The sequence below is a fragment of the Pongo pygmaeus genome, chromosome 19 (assembly GCF_028885625.2).
Source record: "Pongo pygmaeus isolate AG05252 chromosome 19, NHGRI_mPonPyg2-v2.0_pri, whole genome shotgun sequence".
NCBI classification, from domain to species: domain Eukaryota; kingdom Metazoa; phylum Chordata; class Mammalia; order Primates; family Hominidae; genus Pongo; species Pongo pygmaeus.
In genome coordinates this window covers 80,232,819-80,250,921 of record NC_072392.2, presented here as the reverse complement: position 1 = coordinate 80,250,921, position 18,103 = coordinate 80,232,819, and the positions used below count along the sequence as shown (strand labels likewise).

The window sequence follows — 18,103 nt, the reverse complement described above, 5'->3', positions numbered from 1 at the left end:
TTTCCTTGAGCAGTGGTTTGTAGTTCTCCTTGAAGAGGTCCTTCACATCCCTTGTAAGTTGGATTCCTAGGTATTTTATTCTCTTTGAAGCAATTGTGAATGGGAGTTCACCATGATTTGGCTCTCTCTTTGTCTGTTATTGGTGTATAAGAATGCTTGTGATTTTTGTACATTGATTTTGCATCCTGAGACTTTGCTGAAGTTGCTTATCAGCTTAAGGAGATTTTGGGCTGAGACAATGGGGTTTTCTAGATATACAATCATGTCATCTGCAAACAGGGACAATTTGACTTCCTCTTTTCCTAATTGAATACTCTTGATTCCCTTCTCCTGCCTAATTGCCCTGGCCAGAACTTCCAACACTATGTTGAATAGAAGTGGTGAGAGAGGGCATCCCTGTCTTGTGCCAGTTTTCAAAGGGAATGCTTCCAGTTTTTGCCCATTCAGTATGATATTGGCTGTGGGTTTGTCATAGATAGCTCTTATTATTTTGAGATACGTCCCATCAATACCTAATTTATTGAGAGTTTTTAGCAGGAAGGGTTGTTGAATTTTGTCAAAGGCCTTTTCTGCATCTATTGAGATAATCATGTGGTTTTTGTCTTTGGTTCTGTTTATATGCTGGATTACATTTATTCATTTGCATATATTGAACCAGCCTTGCATCCCAGGGATGAAGCCCACTTGATCATGGTGGATAAGCTTTTTGATGTGCTGCTGGATTCTGTTTGCCAGTATTTTATTGAGGATTTTTGCATCAATGTTCATCAAGGATATTGGTCTAAAATTCTCTTTTTTGGTTGTGTCTCTGCCCGGCTTTGGTATCAGGATGATGCTGGCTGCATAAAATGAGTTAGGGAGGATTCCCTCTTTTTCTATTGATTGGAATAGTTTCAGAAGGAATGGTACCAGCTCCTCCTTGTACCTCTGGTAGAATTCGGCTGTGAACCCATCTGGTCCTGGACTTTTTTTGGTTGGTAAGCTATTGATTACTGCCACAATTTCAGCTCCTGTTATTGGTCTATTCAGAGATTCAACTTCTTCCTGGTATAGTCTTGGGAAGGTGTATGTGTTGAGGAATTTATCCATTTCTTCTAGATTTTCTAGTTTATTTGCGTAGAGGTGTTTGTAATATTCTCTGATGGTAGTTTGTATTTCTGTGGGATCGGTGGTGATATCCCCTTTGTCATTTTTTATTGCATCTATTTGATTCTTCTCTCTTTTTTTCTTCATTAATCTTGCTAGCGGTCTATCAATTTTGTTGATCCTTTCAAAAAACCAGCTCCTGGATTCATTTATTTTTTGAAGGGTTTTTTGTGTCTCTATTTCCTTCAGTTCTGCTCTGATTTTAGTTATTTCTTGCCTTCTGCTAGCTTTTGAATGTGTTTGCTCTTGCTTTTCTAGTTCTTTTAATTGTGATGTTAGGGTGTCAATTTTGAATCTTTCCTGCCTTCTCTTGTGGGCATTTAGTGCTATAAATTTCCCTCTACACACTGCTTTGAATGTGTCCCAGAGATTCTGGTATGTTGTGTCTTGGTTCTCGTTGGTTTCAAAGAACATCTTTATTTCTGCCTTCATTTCGTTATGTACCCAGTAGTCATTCAGGAGCAGGTTGTTCAGTTTCCATGTAGTTGAGCGGTTTTGAGTGAGATTCTTAATCCTGAATTCTAGTGTGATTGCACTGTGATCTGAGAGATAGTTTGTTATAATTTCTGTTCTTTTACATTTATTGAGGAGAGCTTTACTTCCAAGTATATGGTCAATTTTGGAATAGGTGTGGTGTGGTGCTGAAAAAAATGTATATTCTGTTGATTTGGGGTGGAGAGTTCTGTAGATGTCTATTAGGTCTGCTTGGTGCAGAGCTGAGTTCAATTCCTGGGTATCCTTGTTGACTTTCTGTCTCGTTGATCTGTCTAATGTTGACAGTGGGGTGTTAAAGTCTCCCATTATTAATGTGTGGGAGTCTAAGTCGCTTGTAGGTCACTCAGGACTTGCTTTATGAATCTGGGTGCTCCTGTATTGGGTGCATATATATTTAGGATAGTTAGCTCTTCTTGTTGAATTAATCCCTTTACCATTATGTAATGGCCTTCTTTGTCTCTTTTGATCTTTGTTGGTTTAAAGTCTGTTTTATCAGAGACTAGGATTGCAACCCCTGCCTTTTTTTGTTTTCCATTTGCTTGGTAGATCTTCCTCCATCCTTTTATTTTGAGCCTATGTGTGTCTCTGCACATGAGATGGGTTTCCTGAATACAGCACACTGATGGGTCTTGAGTCTTTATCCAATTTGCCAGTCTGTGTCTTTTAATTGGAGCATTTAGTCCATTTACATTCAAAGTTAATATTGTTATGTGTGAATTTGATCCTGTCATTATGATGTTAGCTGGTTATTTTGCTCGTTAGTTGATGCAGTCTCTTCCTAGTCTCGATGGTCTTTACATTTTGGCCTGATTTTGCAGTGGCTGGTACCGGTTGTGCCTTTCCATGTTTAGCGCTTCGTTCAGGAGCTCTTTTAGGGCAGGCCTGGTGGTGACAAAATCTCTCAGCATTTGCTTGTCTGTAAAGTATTTTATTTCTCCTTCACTTATGAAGCTTAGTTTGGCTGGATATGAAATTCTGGGTTGAAAATTCTTTTCTTTAAGAATGTTGAATATTGGCCCCCACTCTCTTCTGGCTTGTAGGGTTTCTGCCGAGAGATCCGCTGTTAGTCTGATGGGCTTCCCTTTGATGGTAACCCGACCTTTCTCTCTGGCTGCCCTTAACATTTTTTCCTTCATTTCAACTTTGGTGAATCTGACAATTATGTGTCTTGGAGTTGGTCTTCTCGAGGAGTATCTTTGTGGCGTTCTCTGTATTTCCTGAATCTGAATGTTGGCCTGCCTTGCTAGATTGGGGAATTTCTCCTGGATAATATCCTGCAGAGTGTTTTCCAACTTGTTTCCATTCTCCCCGTCACTTTCAGGTACACCAATCAGACGTAGATTTGGTCTTTTCACATAGTTCCACACTTCTTGGAGGCTTTGCTCGTTTCTTTTTATTCTTTTTTCTCTAAACTTCCCTTCTCGCTTCATTTCATCATTTCATCTTCCAGGGTTGATACCCTTTCTTCCATTTGATCGCATCGGCTCCTGAGGCTTCTGCATTCTTCACGTAGTTCTCGAGCCTTGGTTTTCGGCTCCATCAGCTCCTTTAAGCACTTCTCTGTATTGGTTATTCTAGTTATACATTCTTCTAAATTGTTTTCAAAGTTTTCAACTTCTTTGCCTTTGGTTTGAATATCCTCCCGTAGCTCGGAGTAATTTGATCATCTGAAGCCTTCTTCTCTCAGCTCGTCAAAGTCATTCTCCGTCCAGCTTTGTTCCGTTGCTGGTGAGGAACTGCGTTCCTTTGGAGGAGGAGAGGTACTCTGCTTTTTAGAGTTTCCAGTTTTTCTGCTCTGTTTTTTCCCCATCTTTGTGGTTTTATCTACTTTTGGTCTTTGATGATGGTGATGTACAGATGGGTTTTTGGTGTGGATGTCCTTTCTGTTAGTTTTCCTTCTAACAGACAGGACCCTCAGCTGCAGGTCTGTTGGAGTACCTGGCCGGCCGTGTGAGGTGTCAGTCTGCCCCTGCTGGGGGGTGCCTCCCAGTTAGGCTGCTCGGGGGTCAGGGGTCAGGGACCCACTTGAGGAGGCAGTCTGCCCGTTCTCAGATCTCCAGCTGCGTGCTGGGAGAACCACTGCTCTCCTCAAAGCTGTCAGACAGGGACATTTAGGGCAGCCTATTTAATAAATGGTAGTAGGAAAACTGGATAGCCACATCTCTCTCCTTATTTCTCACCTTATACAAAAATCACCTTATATAAAAATATCTCACCTTATAGAAAAATCAATTCAAGATGGATCAAAGACTTAAATCTAAGATCTGAAACCATCACGATTCTAGAAGAAAACCTAGGAAAAACCCTTCTGGACATTGGCCTTGGCAAAGAATTTATGACTATGACCCCAATAACAAATGCAACAAAAACAAGAATAAATGAGTGGGACCTAATTAAACTAAAAACCTTCTGCACAGCAAAAGAAATAATCAATACAGTAAATAGACAACCAATAATACAGAAGGAACTATTTGCAAACTATACATCTGACAAAGGACTAATATCCAGAATCTACAAGGAACTCAAACAAGTCAGCAAGAAAAAAACTACATAATACAATTAGAAAGTGGGCAAATGACATGAGCAGATATTTCTTAAAAGAATATATATGAATAACCAACAAACATATGAAAAAATGCTCAACATTACTAATGACCAAGGAAATGCAAATTAAAACCATGATGAGATACCATGTTACCTCTGCCAGAATAGTCATTATTAAAAAGTCCAAAAACAATAGATGTTGGCATGGATATGGTGAAAAGGGAAGGTTTATACACCGTTGGTGGGAATATACATTAGTACAACCTTTATGGAAAACAATATAAAGATTTCTTAAAGAACTAAAAGTAGATTTACCATTTGATCCAGCAATCTCACTACTGAGTACCCAAAGGAAAAAAAGTAATTATATCTAAAAGACACCTTCACATGTATGTTTACTGCAGCACAATGCATAATGGCAAAGATATGGAACCAACCTAAGTGCCCATCAACCAATGAGTGAATAAAGAAAATGTACTACATATATACAATGGAATACTACTCAGCCATAAAAAGGAATAAAATAATGTCTTTTACAACACCTACGACAGAGTTGGAGGCCATTATTCTAAGTGAAGTAACTCAGGAATGGAAAACCAAATACAGCATGTTTGCACTTACAAGTGGCAGCTAAGCTATGGGTATGCAAAGACATACAGAGTGGTATAATGGACTTTGGAGACTCAAAAAGGGGAGGTGTGAGAAGGGTGAGGAATAGAAAATTACATATTGGGTACAATGTACACTACTCAGGTGACAGTTACACTAAAATCTCAGACTTCACCACTACACAATTCATCCATATAACCAAAAATCACTTGTACCCTGAAAACTATTAAAATAAAAAAGTTTTTAATTAACTAGAAATATACAAGTTCTCCCAAATTGAACTATATATTCAAAACTCCCAAAGGATTTTGACAATCTGTTCCCAAAATTTATATAGACAAGGAAAGGTTAAAGAACAGCCAACACATACTTGAAGAACAACAAAACGGGAGCATTGGGGGCCTCACCTACCATATAAAAGGTTGATTTTAAAACTATAGTAAATATGTGGTACTGATAGAAGGACAGAAAAATAGGCCAATGTAAGGAACTATCCATATATAGATACTTGATAAAGACAGAAGTGATATTATTGGTCAATAAGGAGAGTTTTCTCAATAAATGATATAGAAATAATAAAATTGGGCCCCTATTTATCATCATAATAAAAATTACATCTGGATAGATCAAAGACACAAAAATGAAATGCAAAACTATAACACTTTTAGAAGATAACAGAAGAATCTCTTCATGGTCTCAGGATAGGGACAGGATTTCTCAAATATGACAAAGTTTACTACCCGTAAGGTAAATACTGATACATTTGAGTACATGCATATTAAGAAATAATGTACACCAAAAGATACCATAAAAAGTTAAAAAACAAACCACAGAGTGAGAGACAATATTGGCAAAGCACAGTGCTAAAGACCAGTATCCAGAATATATAAAGAACCTCTATAAATCAAAATTTTAAAAATGAAATCCCTCTCACCAAAAAAATGAGCAGAAGTAATGGGGCATTTATTAGATAGTAAATTGAAATAGATGAAAACATCTGAAAGGTGCTCGATCTTATTAGTAATCAAAGAATTTTAAGTAAAAACCAAAATTATGTATTTTTACTTTCCCACCAGAAAAAGAGTTAAAAAAAAATCTAACAATACCAAGTGTTGGTTAATATATGGAACCACAGGAATTCTTTCCCATTATTGGTAGGGGTATAAACCTTATACCTACTTTGTAAATGTTTGGCATTACTTTGTAAAGTAAAACATGAAAATACTCTAAGACCCAGTAGTTCTCCTAGAAATATACTCAAAGAAGCTCTTGGACATGCATATCAAGAGATAAATATGATATTCTTCTTCGTAACAGCATAGCAAAAACTGAAATCTAGCCTAAGTTCATCAACAATAGGGCAGATTTGTCTTAAAATTGTGGTTTGCTCATGAAATGGAAAACTATACAACAGTAAAAAGGAATGAACCACAGCTACAATGCACCCGTCTGGATAAATTTCACAATACTGAGCTAAAAGCAAACCATAAAAAATATATACAGTATTATTCCATTTATGTAAAGTACAAAAAGCAAAACTCCACTATGTATTTTTTAGGGATATGAACATAGTAAACTATTAAAAAAAAGCAAGGAAATGGTTAGAACCATGCAATGGATGCCTTCTAGACATTCCAGAAGTCATTTGCTGAATCTCACTGCTGTGTTTACACTCCATCTAGTCTAAAAATTATGCTAATCCAACAATAGTAGGGTGACTAAGGTTATGTTCTTAACCTAACCACAGAACCCAAAAGTCTGTGGAACTCTGTATATAAGAAGTATCTTCTCTCTAGAGTACCGGGTTGGGGAAAAGGAAGAGTAGGGCTCTACCATATGTATTATTTGGCCTTTATACTCCAATATATGAACATCTGGTTTTAAAACATGAATAACAAGATTATGTCTGTCTTATCCAAATAAAGAACATCCATACACTTTCCAAAAGGGTTGTAACAATTCACAATGAGCAATATGTGAACATACTAGTTCCATAATAACCTTTTTAAGTATACAGTATTACTATCACTTTTTAAAAATTTAGCCTGTGCGAACATGTGTACTCTAAACAGGAGAGCTGAGAAGTAATGGAAGTACTCACCATCTGTTGCACAGTTTGATAAGACCTTAAATTCTTCTTCATTTAAAGGTTTCTCCAGGCTCTTCAAAGTGGATAAAAGGTCTTCAATTTCAACTTTCCCATCACAGACACTATTAATAATGTTCCATGCATCTTCTATTTCTATGTGTGTATATATACGTATTAATGAGAAAGTGTCACAGTACTTACTCTAACCATATAAGCACATAACAACCCGATTTGTGTGAAATATATTCACTTTGTAGGATATCCAATCCTTTTTGCCTCTGAAATATCTTCTAAATGGAAAGCTCTACAAAATGTATAGGTTAAATGTTTATATGAGAAAACAAGAAACAAATATTTTTAAAGTGTTCAACTCAAAAAACTAAACAACAACAAAACAGAAAAATGATCGCAATTAAAACGGTGCCATAAATTATTTTTTAATTTAAAAAGTAGCCCTTGCTCTTCTTATCTACATGTTTGGAAAGAATGACAGTGCTATTGATGAGATGTCCATAAACTGATGTTTTATTAACTTAATTTTAAGTGTTATTCAAATACTTTTAAATCTCTGTATCCATACTTTTCACTATCTTCTTATTTATGCCATTATCTATTTATTTTCCTTCATCATAATTCCTAAAGAGTTCTTTATTTTATTAGTCTTTTTCAAGACCCAACTTTTGGTTAAATGAATAATTTGTTTTTGTGTGTATGTTCTATTTCAGTTACTCCTACTTTCAACTTGATTAGTTTCTAACCACTGCTTTTTGTGGGGACTGTTTTGCTGTTTTAGTTTATGCTGCTGTTTAGCTTCATGAGTTTAAAAATTAAGATAATTTTCAGCATTTCTCATTTTCTAATAAAAGCATTTAAAGGTATAACATTTCCTGTAAGACTGTTTTGGTCATACTTTACATGTTTTGACATGTAGTGCTCTCATTCTCATCCATTTCTAAACAGTGTTTAATTTCAGACTTTATTCTTTAACCAAATAATTATTTAGTGGAGCATCTGCTTTTTTTGCTTTTTTAAAATCTGCTTTTAATCTTCAGATCAAAATGTTTTCCACATTCCTTCATAAATAATTTTAATATATTACTACATGGTGGTCAGAATACGTGATCTGAACAACTTCTGATTTTCAGAATTCATTGACATTTTTCTTGTGACTTAAATATATCATATATTTGTGTGAATATTTCATAGGAATTTGAAAATGTGTATTCAATGTTTTTGGAATATGAAATGCTATATGTTTCTTAAATCAGGCTTATTGTCATTTAAATCTCAAATTCTTTCTATCTTTATCTCTGTGTATAAATATATACACTCTGTTTAATCTTATCTAACTTATCAATTTAATTTTTTCATATTAGTGAAGAGTTCTAGTATACATAATTGAGTTGATCATACTCTTGGATTCATGGTGTTTTGTCATCACTTATCTTCAAAGGGCCTCTGCTTGTTTTATTATTTTTCTCCTTTAACTACTATCTCCAGTTTTATTCCTTCATAAGTAGCAACTCCAGTGTATTTAATATATTTCTATTCAATCTATCTCATCTAGTTACTTAAATTTATGTGTTTACCTGGAAAAATATACTGTTGTCTAATGTGTACTCGTATAAATCAGTTCACATAAAGCATTTTGAACTATAAGTTTATTCTATTCCTTCCCTTTCTTCACTGAACCACATATTACTGAAATATATCTATGGTACAACTAGTTTATTGTTTCTGATTTACTGTATGTAGAGGCCACATTTTATTGAACCATTCCCTTAGTAATGGACAACTAAGTTACATTCATCTCTTTTCTCTCTCAAATAATGTTGCAATGAGCATCCTTACACATGTCTGTAACAAGAAACTTTCTCTGGGCTAATTACTTAAGAACTGAATTGTCAGTCTGCCCTTGCGGGGGGGTGCCTCCCAGTTAGGCTGCTCGGGGGTCAGGGGTCAGGGACCCACTTGAGGAGGCAGTCTGCCCGTTCTCAGATCTCCAGCTGCGTGCTGGGTGATGGGAACGCATATATTTAATTTCGCTAAGTGCTGCTAGACTACTGTTCTGAGTGGCAATACTGTTTTACCTACCCGCCAGCTATTCATCAGTATTCCTAATGGTGTCTTCATATACATATGAGCCAGTTGTGTTTCTCCTTTTGTATACTGCCTTCTTATATCCTTAACTCATTTTTCCAATGGGTTTTTATTTATCTATTGCTTATTTGTAGAATTTCTTTATATATATTTGAAGTATTAATCTTTTGTTAGCTCTAAAAGTTGCAATTGTCTTCTTTCACTCTGTTACATATCTGGTCATTTCTTTAGAGTCCTTCATTGAAAAGAAATCTTTAATTTTAATATAATCAAATCTTTTTCTACCCTATGATTGTGATTTTAGAAGTCTCATTTAAGAAATCCTTTGCAACCACAAAGCACAATATTTTCTCCAATAATTTCCTCCACCAGCTTTGTAGTTTTACTTTCAGATTCACATTAACATCTATTTAATTTATTTGAAGATTATTTTTGTGTATGGCATAAAGTATGAATTCAATTTTATTTTCCTCCACAAAGTGTGGCAATTTCCCAAACAAGGTATTAAATAACACATCTTTTCCCCCATTGATTGACGATATCTCTATCATATGCCAAGTTCTCATATACATGAGTCTCTGCAGGTACTATATTGTGATGCATTCGTCTATTTGTAACACTGTTACTATAGCATTTTAATATGTCCTTCTATTTGGTATGGTAAGGCAACTTCCCCATCATTATTGCTTTTCAAAGAGTCTGTCTTTCAAATAAATACCATAATTATTTTCTCAAAGTTCCCACCAAAATTTTCCTGGAATATTGATTGAAATTGCATTCAAATTAAAGACTAATTTAGAGATAATACACTTAAGACCCATTCAAAACCCCAGTCTTAAGATTCCAATTTGCAATTTCAGTATTTGTGTTCCAAGGTTGTTTTAATGTCTCATTGTGCTGAAACTTCAAAATAGACTTTAAAAAGCTGAGTTAAGCACTTAGCTAAAGTTTTTGACAAAGAGCAAGGGAGTAAGCCCAAATATATAAGAAGAAATAAAGAAGAAAGATAAGAAAAGAGCAAATGACACTAGAGGTGTTTAAAGAAACCAAAACCAGATTACTTTAATAATAAGATAGGCAAACCTTGGACAAAACTGATAAAGAAAAAATGCACCCATTAACTCGTCATTTAGCATTAGGTGTATCTCCTAATGCTATCCCTCCCCCCTCCCCCCATCCCACAACAGTCTCCAGAGTGTGATGTTCTCCTTCCTGTGTCCATGTGTTCTCATTGTTCAATTCCCATCTATGAGTGAGAACATGCGGTGTTTGGTTTTTTGTCCTTGCGATAGTTTCCTGAGAATGATGATTTCCAATTTCATCCATGTCCCTACAAAGGACATGAACTCATCATTTTTTATGGCTGCCTAGTATTCCATGGTATATATATGCCACATTTTCTTAATCTAGTCTATCATTGCAGCACACCAGCATGGCACATGTATACATATGTAACTAACCTGCACATTGTGCACATGTACCCTAAAACTTAAAGTATAATAATAATAATAATAACAATAAAGAACACAAGCGAGTGACAGCGCACAAGCTATTAAGTGGCCACAAAAATGGAGAAAATATTAAAAATATGTGAATCTAAAAAAAATGTAAAAATGTTTATGATCTATGGTGAATGGGAGAAAGCAGAGTATAAAATTGTATGTAAAGTATAATACAAATTATATAATAAGAGAAACACAATATATGTATTTAAAAGCCAGGAAGTTATACATCAAAATGTTGACATTGTTGTCTCTGGATTACTATTTTCTCCTTTGTAAGTTTCTCAGTTTTCTACATTTCTCTGCAATAAACAGCTATTTTGTAATACAAAACAATTAGCATATAAAAAAGTAAAAGAAAAAATGCAACTTAACAGAATCTATGAAAAGTGAGAAACACAGATAACAATTTTTTAAGTAATTAATGATATTATGAAAAATATGTATCCACAAATTTGAAAACCTAGGGTTTTAAATATATATACTTCTATATTGTTTAAATGACAAAATGAAAAAGGGGCCTTGGCAGAGTTTTTTTAAAAGTTAAATACATGGCCAAGCATGGTGGCTCATGCCTGTAATCCCAGCACTTTGGGAGGCAGAGGCAGGCAGACCATTTGAGGCCAGGAGTTTGAGACCAGCCTGGCCAACGTGGTGAAATCCCATCTCTACTAAAAAATATGAAAAGCTAGCCAGGTACACACCTGTAATCCTGGCTACTCGGGAGGCTGAGGCAGGAGAACTGCCTGAACCCAGGAGGTGTAGGTTGCAGTGAGCCAAGATCATGCCACTGCACTCCAGCCTGGGTGAGACTCTGTCTCAAAAAAAAAAAAAAGTTAAACACGCACACACACACACACATACACACACACATGAATACACACACAACTACACATACCAATCTAGAGACATGAAGTTTCTGTTCACATTCCATCAAACTTCATACTTACTTTGGCATTCAGTAAATTCATCAGTGTTGGCCAATTCTCTGATAAAATCCTTAAAATGCACCACTTCATCTTAAAAAAAAAGGAAGTAACAATTTAGATATTGTTGTTAAAATGATCATTTTCATGTTTTATAAAACATGAAAATAAAGTGGAGGAATAAATTATCTTGTGTTGTATCCAATATGCACATCAGATCCAAAATAAAAGCGGCCAGACATATAACTTTGAAAATAAGTTCCTTCAATACAAATTCATCAATTAAAAGATAGATAATTTCCTTGGGCATTTAAAGTTTCTTCTGACATACTGTAACTTTGTTAAAGTGAAATAATTACTCACCATTAGGATTAGTATTATCCAAAGTTTTCTGTATTTTATCATCTGTCAGATAGATTCCCATGGCATTTAAATTTTTCTGGAGACCAGAAATGGCTGTAACATCATTTTTGTGAATGATGTTGTTGTAAAATTTATCTTCTGGGAAGAGATAATCACTTTCAGTTAGAAAGAAATTTTCATGTTTCTCCTTTATATTTTAAAGATAGGTGGTTAAAATTTCCCAACATATGAAATTACACTTAAGAAAAATGACAGTATTATTTATTTGTATTTATTTATGTCCTTCTCTGTTGCCAAAATAAGTTAACTGACAAGAAACAGACGCCAAAAAAATACAAATGTAAGTGAAAAAATTTGGGGAAAGCAAGAGAGCAATAAAAATAAGATAAAAAAGAGCAATAGACAAAATATATTTCATAAGGTCATAGACACAAATTTTCCAACAATACCACATTTGTATACATTGAACAAAGCCTTCAAAGTAAATAAAGCAAAAACTGACATAATTAAAGGGAGGAATAAATGATTCTACAGTGAGAACTGGGGATTTTAACACCTTGCTATCAGTAACTAATAGAACAAGTAGAATAAAAAACAGTAAGAATTAGAAGACCAGACCAAATTAGCAAACATTGTAACCTAACTGATATTTACAGAATGCTACCCAACAAGTGCAGAATGCACATTGTTTCAGGTACACATGGAACATTCACTTACATAGACCATAACCAGGGCTATAAATAAATCTTAATTAATTTAAGAATTTAAATCATGCAAAATATATTCTCTGGCCAAATGTATTAAATTAGAAATCAGGCTTAGCACAGTGGCTCACAACTACAATCCCAACACTTCGGGAGGCCAAGGCAGGAGAAATGCTTGAGCCCAGGAGCTCAAGACCAGCCTGGAACACAAAATGAGACCCCATCTCTACAGAAAAAATGTTTAAAATTAGCCAGGCATAATGGTGTGTGCCTGTAGTCCCAGTTACTTGCAAGGCTAAGGCAAGAGGTTGCTTGAGCACAAGAGTTGGAGGCTGCAGTGAGCCATGATCATGCCATCTGCACTCCAGCCTGAGCAACAAGCAAGACCCTCTCCCTAAAACAAATAAATTAATTAGAAATCAATAATAATTAAGATATCTAGAAAATGTCCCAATATTTGGAAATTAAAGACTACATTTCTAAATAACCTATACTTCAAAGAAAAAAATCATTAGGTAAATTAGAAAATATTTTAGTAAATGATAAAGCACAACATAACAACGTTTGTGAGATGCAATGAAAGACATATTAGGGGAAAATTTGCAGTTTTAAATGTTAGAAAAGAATAAAAATCAGTTATCTAAGCTTCTATCTTAACAAGCTAGCAAAGAAGGGTAAATGAAGCCCAAAGTAAACAAAGACCAAATGATAGTAAAAATAAAAATATAAACCAATGAAAAAGAAAAACAAAAGAGAAAAGTTAACAAAAATTAACAAAATCACCATTTGTGTAAAATTATTAATAAATTTAATAACCCCCTAGCAAGACTGGTTACAAACAAAAAAGAGAAAACAGAAATTACAAACATCAGGAATGAAAAATAAGACATCACACTATAGACATTAAAAGGATAATAAGGGGATATTATGAACAATTTCATGACAATAAACCTGACAAATTACATAAAATAAACAAATTTTGACAAGACACAGTTCCACTTATAGAAAGTATATTTCTTCTTTATGATACTTACAGAAAGATATAGTGACAACTACAGAAAGATTTAGAAGAAGGAGGCTCTGAACAGCTATATATACATTGAATAAATAGAGCTCATTTTAAACCTTCAGGAATAGATGGTGAATTCTACCAAACATTTAATGAAAACAATAATCCTAATCATAATCATAAACTGATATGGTTTGGCTGTGTCCCCACCCAAATCTCACCTTGAATTGTAATAATCCTCAAGTGTCAAGGGCGGGGCCGGTGGAGGTAATCGAATCATGGGGGCAGTGTCCCCATAAGTGAATAAGTCTCACGAGATCTAATGGTTTTATAAATGGGAGTTCCCCTGCACAAGCCCTCTTGCCTGCCGCCATGTAAGAGGTGACTTTCCTCCTCATTTGCCTTCCACCATGATTGTGAGGCTTCCCCAGCCATATGGAACTGTGAGTCAGTTAAACCTCTTTCTTTTATAAGTTACCCAGTCTCAGGTATTTCTTTATTAGCAGCATTAGAACCGACTAATGCACAAACTCAACCAGAAATAAAAGAGGGAGGGAAGACTTCCCAACTCATTTTATGCAGCATAACCCTAACAAAAAAATCTGGAAAAGACACTAAAAGAAAACTATAGACCAATATCCCTCATAAACATACACTCAAAAATCTTTAATAAAATATTAGAAAATCAATAAGGTTAAGAGCTCTGTTGTATAACATGGTGACTACAGTTAATAACAATGTATAATATTTTTGAAAATTGCTAAGAGAAAAGATTTTGTGTTCTCATCACAAAAATAGGTATGTGAGGTAAAACATGTTAATTAATTCAATTTAGCCATTCCACAATGTATGTACATATTTTGAATCATTCAATACACAGTACATACAATTTGTATTTGTCTATTTAAAAATTAAAGGGTGACTATAGTTAATAATGTATTGAATGTTCTCACTACAAAGAAATGATAAATGTTTGAGCTGATGGTGCGAAAGGAAAATAAATCTCGGTATCCCAAAATCACTAAGCCAAAGGGAAAAGTCAAGCTGGGAACTGTGTCAGGAAAACCTACCTCCCATTCTATTCCTAAAGGAGATAGAAACAGAGATAAAAAATAAAATAAAATAAAATAAAATAAGAAGCTACATACCTCCCTCACAATTTGCCCGTAAGGAAATTCCCCGCTTCAAATTGTCTTCCCCCCGCCCTTCTGGCCAATGTACATCTTACATGTATTGATTGATATTTCATGTCTCCCTAAAATGTGTAAAACCGAGCTGTGCCCCAACCACCTTGGGCACATGTGTCAGGACCTCCTAAGTCTGTGTCATGGGCACACCCTTAACCTTGGCAAAAATAAACTTTCTAAATTAATTGAATCCTGTTTCTGATATTTGGGGTTCACAATGGGTTGCTAATTACACTGATTTGATTATTATACAATGTATAAATGAAAGTACAATTATGTATCAATTTAAAAATTTTTTAAAACACTTCTAATGTGTAGATTAACTTCTTGATTTATATTTAAATATGAATCTTCAGCAAAATAGCAAAAGTAACCATCTTGATTTAATGTCCTAGTATTTTCTTCCCAAAAATGAATTGTATAACCTTAGGTGAGGACAATAAAATCAGTTAAACTGTAAGTTTAGGACAGATCTGAGGGATAATTTTGCACAGCAGCTTTACTAATGGTACATTGTTGATTCAACAAAATGTTGGTTACACATATACACACACACACACACACACACACCACTTAGTGGGAAACAAACAGCCAAAGGGATCAGTACCTCAACTTTGGGGGTCCTCAAATAAAGCTTTATTTGGAATTTGTAATACTGCAACCAGAACCAATCAGAATCCATTTTTTCTAGGGAGGGTTGGTAGTATAAATGAGAGTATAAACAGAGTAAATTCAAGGTATATGCATGCAATGACTGCCAAACTCAAACCACTTCATATTTAATCATTTACATGATATTCCACAAAAGGGAAAACTATAGGGACAAAGAATGAATCAGTAGTTGCCAGGGGTTCAGGGTAGAGGAAGAAATGGATTACCAAAAGGGCATAAGAGATTTCTGCGGGATAATATAGTCTATATGTTGTGTATAGTTAAGGGTTACATTACATTATTTTTAAGAATCCAAAGAACTGTATACCTAAAAAGAGTGAATTTTGCTATATGTACATTATACCTCAAAAAGCATGAATGTTTAAAAAATGTGATCAAGAGAGTCACTGAAGATACATGAGAACATAACAGATAGTGATAAAAATTCTACTGGATTTATCAAAAGTTTTAAAAATTATTTTCTAATAATTTCAGAAGTCAAATATGCATACTGAATAATATATAATCTAGTAATTTTCTAGCACTACCAAGTAAGACTACCTAAAATTTTGAGTTTGGGTTAAGCTTAGCAATATTTGCCTTAGAATTCAAACAGAAGTTATGTAATCTTGTGTTGTTTTATATTCATATTGTATTGCTTCTTACTTACCTGTGCTTTAACTATCGAATACTGTATTGTTTTTAACATGTAAACCACTGCTTGCCTTTCTAGATCTGGGCAATAAGTACATATTAAATAAAACTTACCTGTAGCTTTAGGAATTGTCAATATATCAGATAATTTAGTCATAAATTCTTGAATGGTAACCTTACCACTTTCTGTAAGGCAAAGCATAATTTAATTAAAAGAAAGAATTACTGTTTCGGAATTAAATAATATAGCTGAAGCTAATAGTCAAATTATAACAGAAGTTAAAAGCTTGAGAGTAAGGCTGGGCTATTTCTTCTCCCTTACCTCTTGCATGCATATGATTATCAATTTCTGCTCATTCTATTTCCAAATACTTCTTGAATTTACTGCTGCATTAACTAATACCTTTATTATTACAATAGCATCTTTAAACACCTGTGCCACCAGTCTCATCTTCTATTTATTTTCCACAGTATGTCAAGGGATGTATTCCTCTTTAAAAAAATTGATTATTCCCATGCATAAAACCCTTCAGTAGCTCCTAATTGCCTACAAAACTACAGAATAAATATAATACTGAGGAGGTGAGGGAGGGAAATTATAGACCAATATTACTCATACATGTGTTAAAGTATAAGTAAAATACTACTCATAGGATTCGGCAGTACAACAATGAAAAAAAAAATTCAAGATACTTTCAGAACACACATTCTCGTTGAGAGTGATACTGCTCTCAAGGGGTAAAACTGGTTCTTAGGAGAAAAAAAATCTCAGATATTACAATAGTTTGTGGCCATAGTACTTAAACAGATATATGGTTTATCTGTGGTATTAAATTTTCATGGGGGTGGGGGATAATTAGGAACTAAAATGTCTATAAAGGCTTCTTATGTGAGCGAGAGAAAAAAGGTTAGAAACACTGCTTTAGTATGACAGTAGACATGTAAATTTAATCTCTCCACATGGTCTCCAAAAATCCATAAAAATTAACAAGTAAGGCAAGTAAAATAACCTATAGTCCACGCCTACAGTGTAACTAAGAGGCAGAATATTAAACATTTGTATTTGCATATAAGTCAGGAAATAAAAATCTAGGACCAGCGCAGTCAGCTTCAGAGCCTACACCAAAGAGGAAACTCAGGCCAGACATGGTGGCTCATGTCTGTAATCTCAGCACTTTGGGAGGCTGAGATGCGCAGATCACTTTAAGGTCAGGAGTTCCAAACCAGCCAGGCCAACATGGTGAAACCCCGTCTCTACTGAAAATACAAAAATTAGCCAGGTGTGGTGGCAGGAGCCTGTAATCCCAGCTACTCAGGAGGCTGAGGCAGAAGAATTGCTTGCACCTTCAAGGCAGAGTTTGCAGTGAGCCAAGAATGTGCCACTGCACTCCAGCCTGAGCGACAGAGCAAGAATCTGTCTTAAAAAAAAAACAAAAACAAAAACAAAAAAAACAAAGAGGAAACTCAAGTGGCAATTTCATACAAGAATAAGGAAATATCTTTATAATACAGAACATGGATAATATCAATGAGAGTTCACTCATAAGAAGAGAGTCCCCTTGCTGTGTAGGGAAATCCTAAGAACAAGTCAGAGAGCTGATGGATGAACGCCTTAACCTCTGGGGAGATAAAAGAAAGAAGCTTGGAAATACAGGAGGCCAAAGACAGCAGTCTTGAGATGGTATATGAGGGAAGCAGAAAATTAATATTAGAACCTGGGTACAGGACAGATTCTGAAAGTGAATAGTATTACATAAAGCTTGGTAGGAAAACCGCACTAGTTCACCAGTAATGGATCCAAACCAAGAAGATATCCCTGATTTACCTGAAAAAGAGTTCAGGAAGTTAGTTATTAAGCTAATCAGGGAGGGACCAGAGAAAGGCAAAGCCCAGTGCAAGGAAATCCAAAATATGATACAAGAAGTGAAGGGAGAAATAGTCAAGGGAATAGCTTAAAGAAAAAACCATCAAAAATTCAGGAAATTTTGGACATCCTATTATAAATGCAAAATGCTCCGGAAAGTCTCAGTAACAGAGCTGAACAAGTAGAAGAAAGAAATTCAGAGCTCGAAGATAAGGTCTTCTAATTAACTCAATCCAACAAAGACAAAAAAAAAAGAATAA

The 18,103-nt window shown here is 34.8% G+C and overlaps 1 protein-coding gene across 1 annotated transcript in view; it reads right to left on the bottom strand.

Annotated features, from left to right (window-relative positions):
* LOC129017919 (EF-hand calcium-binding domain-containing protein 3) overlaps window positions 1–18,103 on the bottom strand; it is a 535,384-nt gene that overhangs the window by 401,049 nt on the left and 116,232 nt on the right. The window contains exons 26-29 of the mRNA XM_054458898.1: window positions 16,094–16,165; window positions 11,775–11,912; window positions 11,436–11,504; window positions 6,896–7,036 (exon numbers count right to left, since the gene is read on the bottom strand). Coding sequence (XP_054314873.1) covers window positions 6,896–7,036; window positions 11,436–11,504; window positions 11,775–11,912; window positions 16,094–16,165 — 420 coding nt within the window. The remainder of the gene's footprint in view (window positions 1–6,895; window positions 7,037–11,435; window positions 11,505–11,774; window positions 11,913–16,093; window positions 16,166–18,103) is intronic.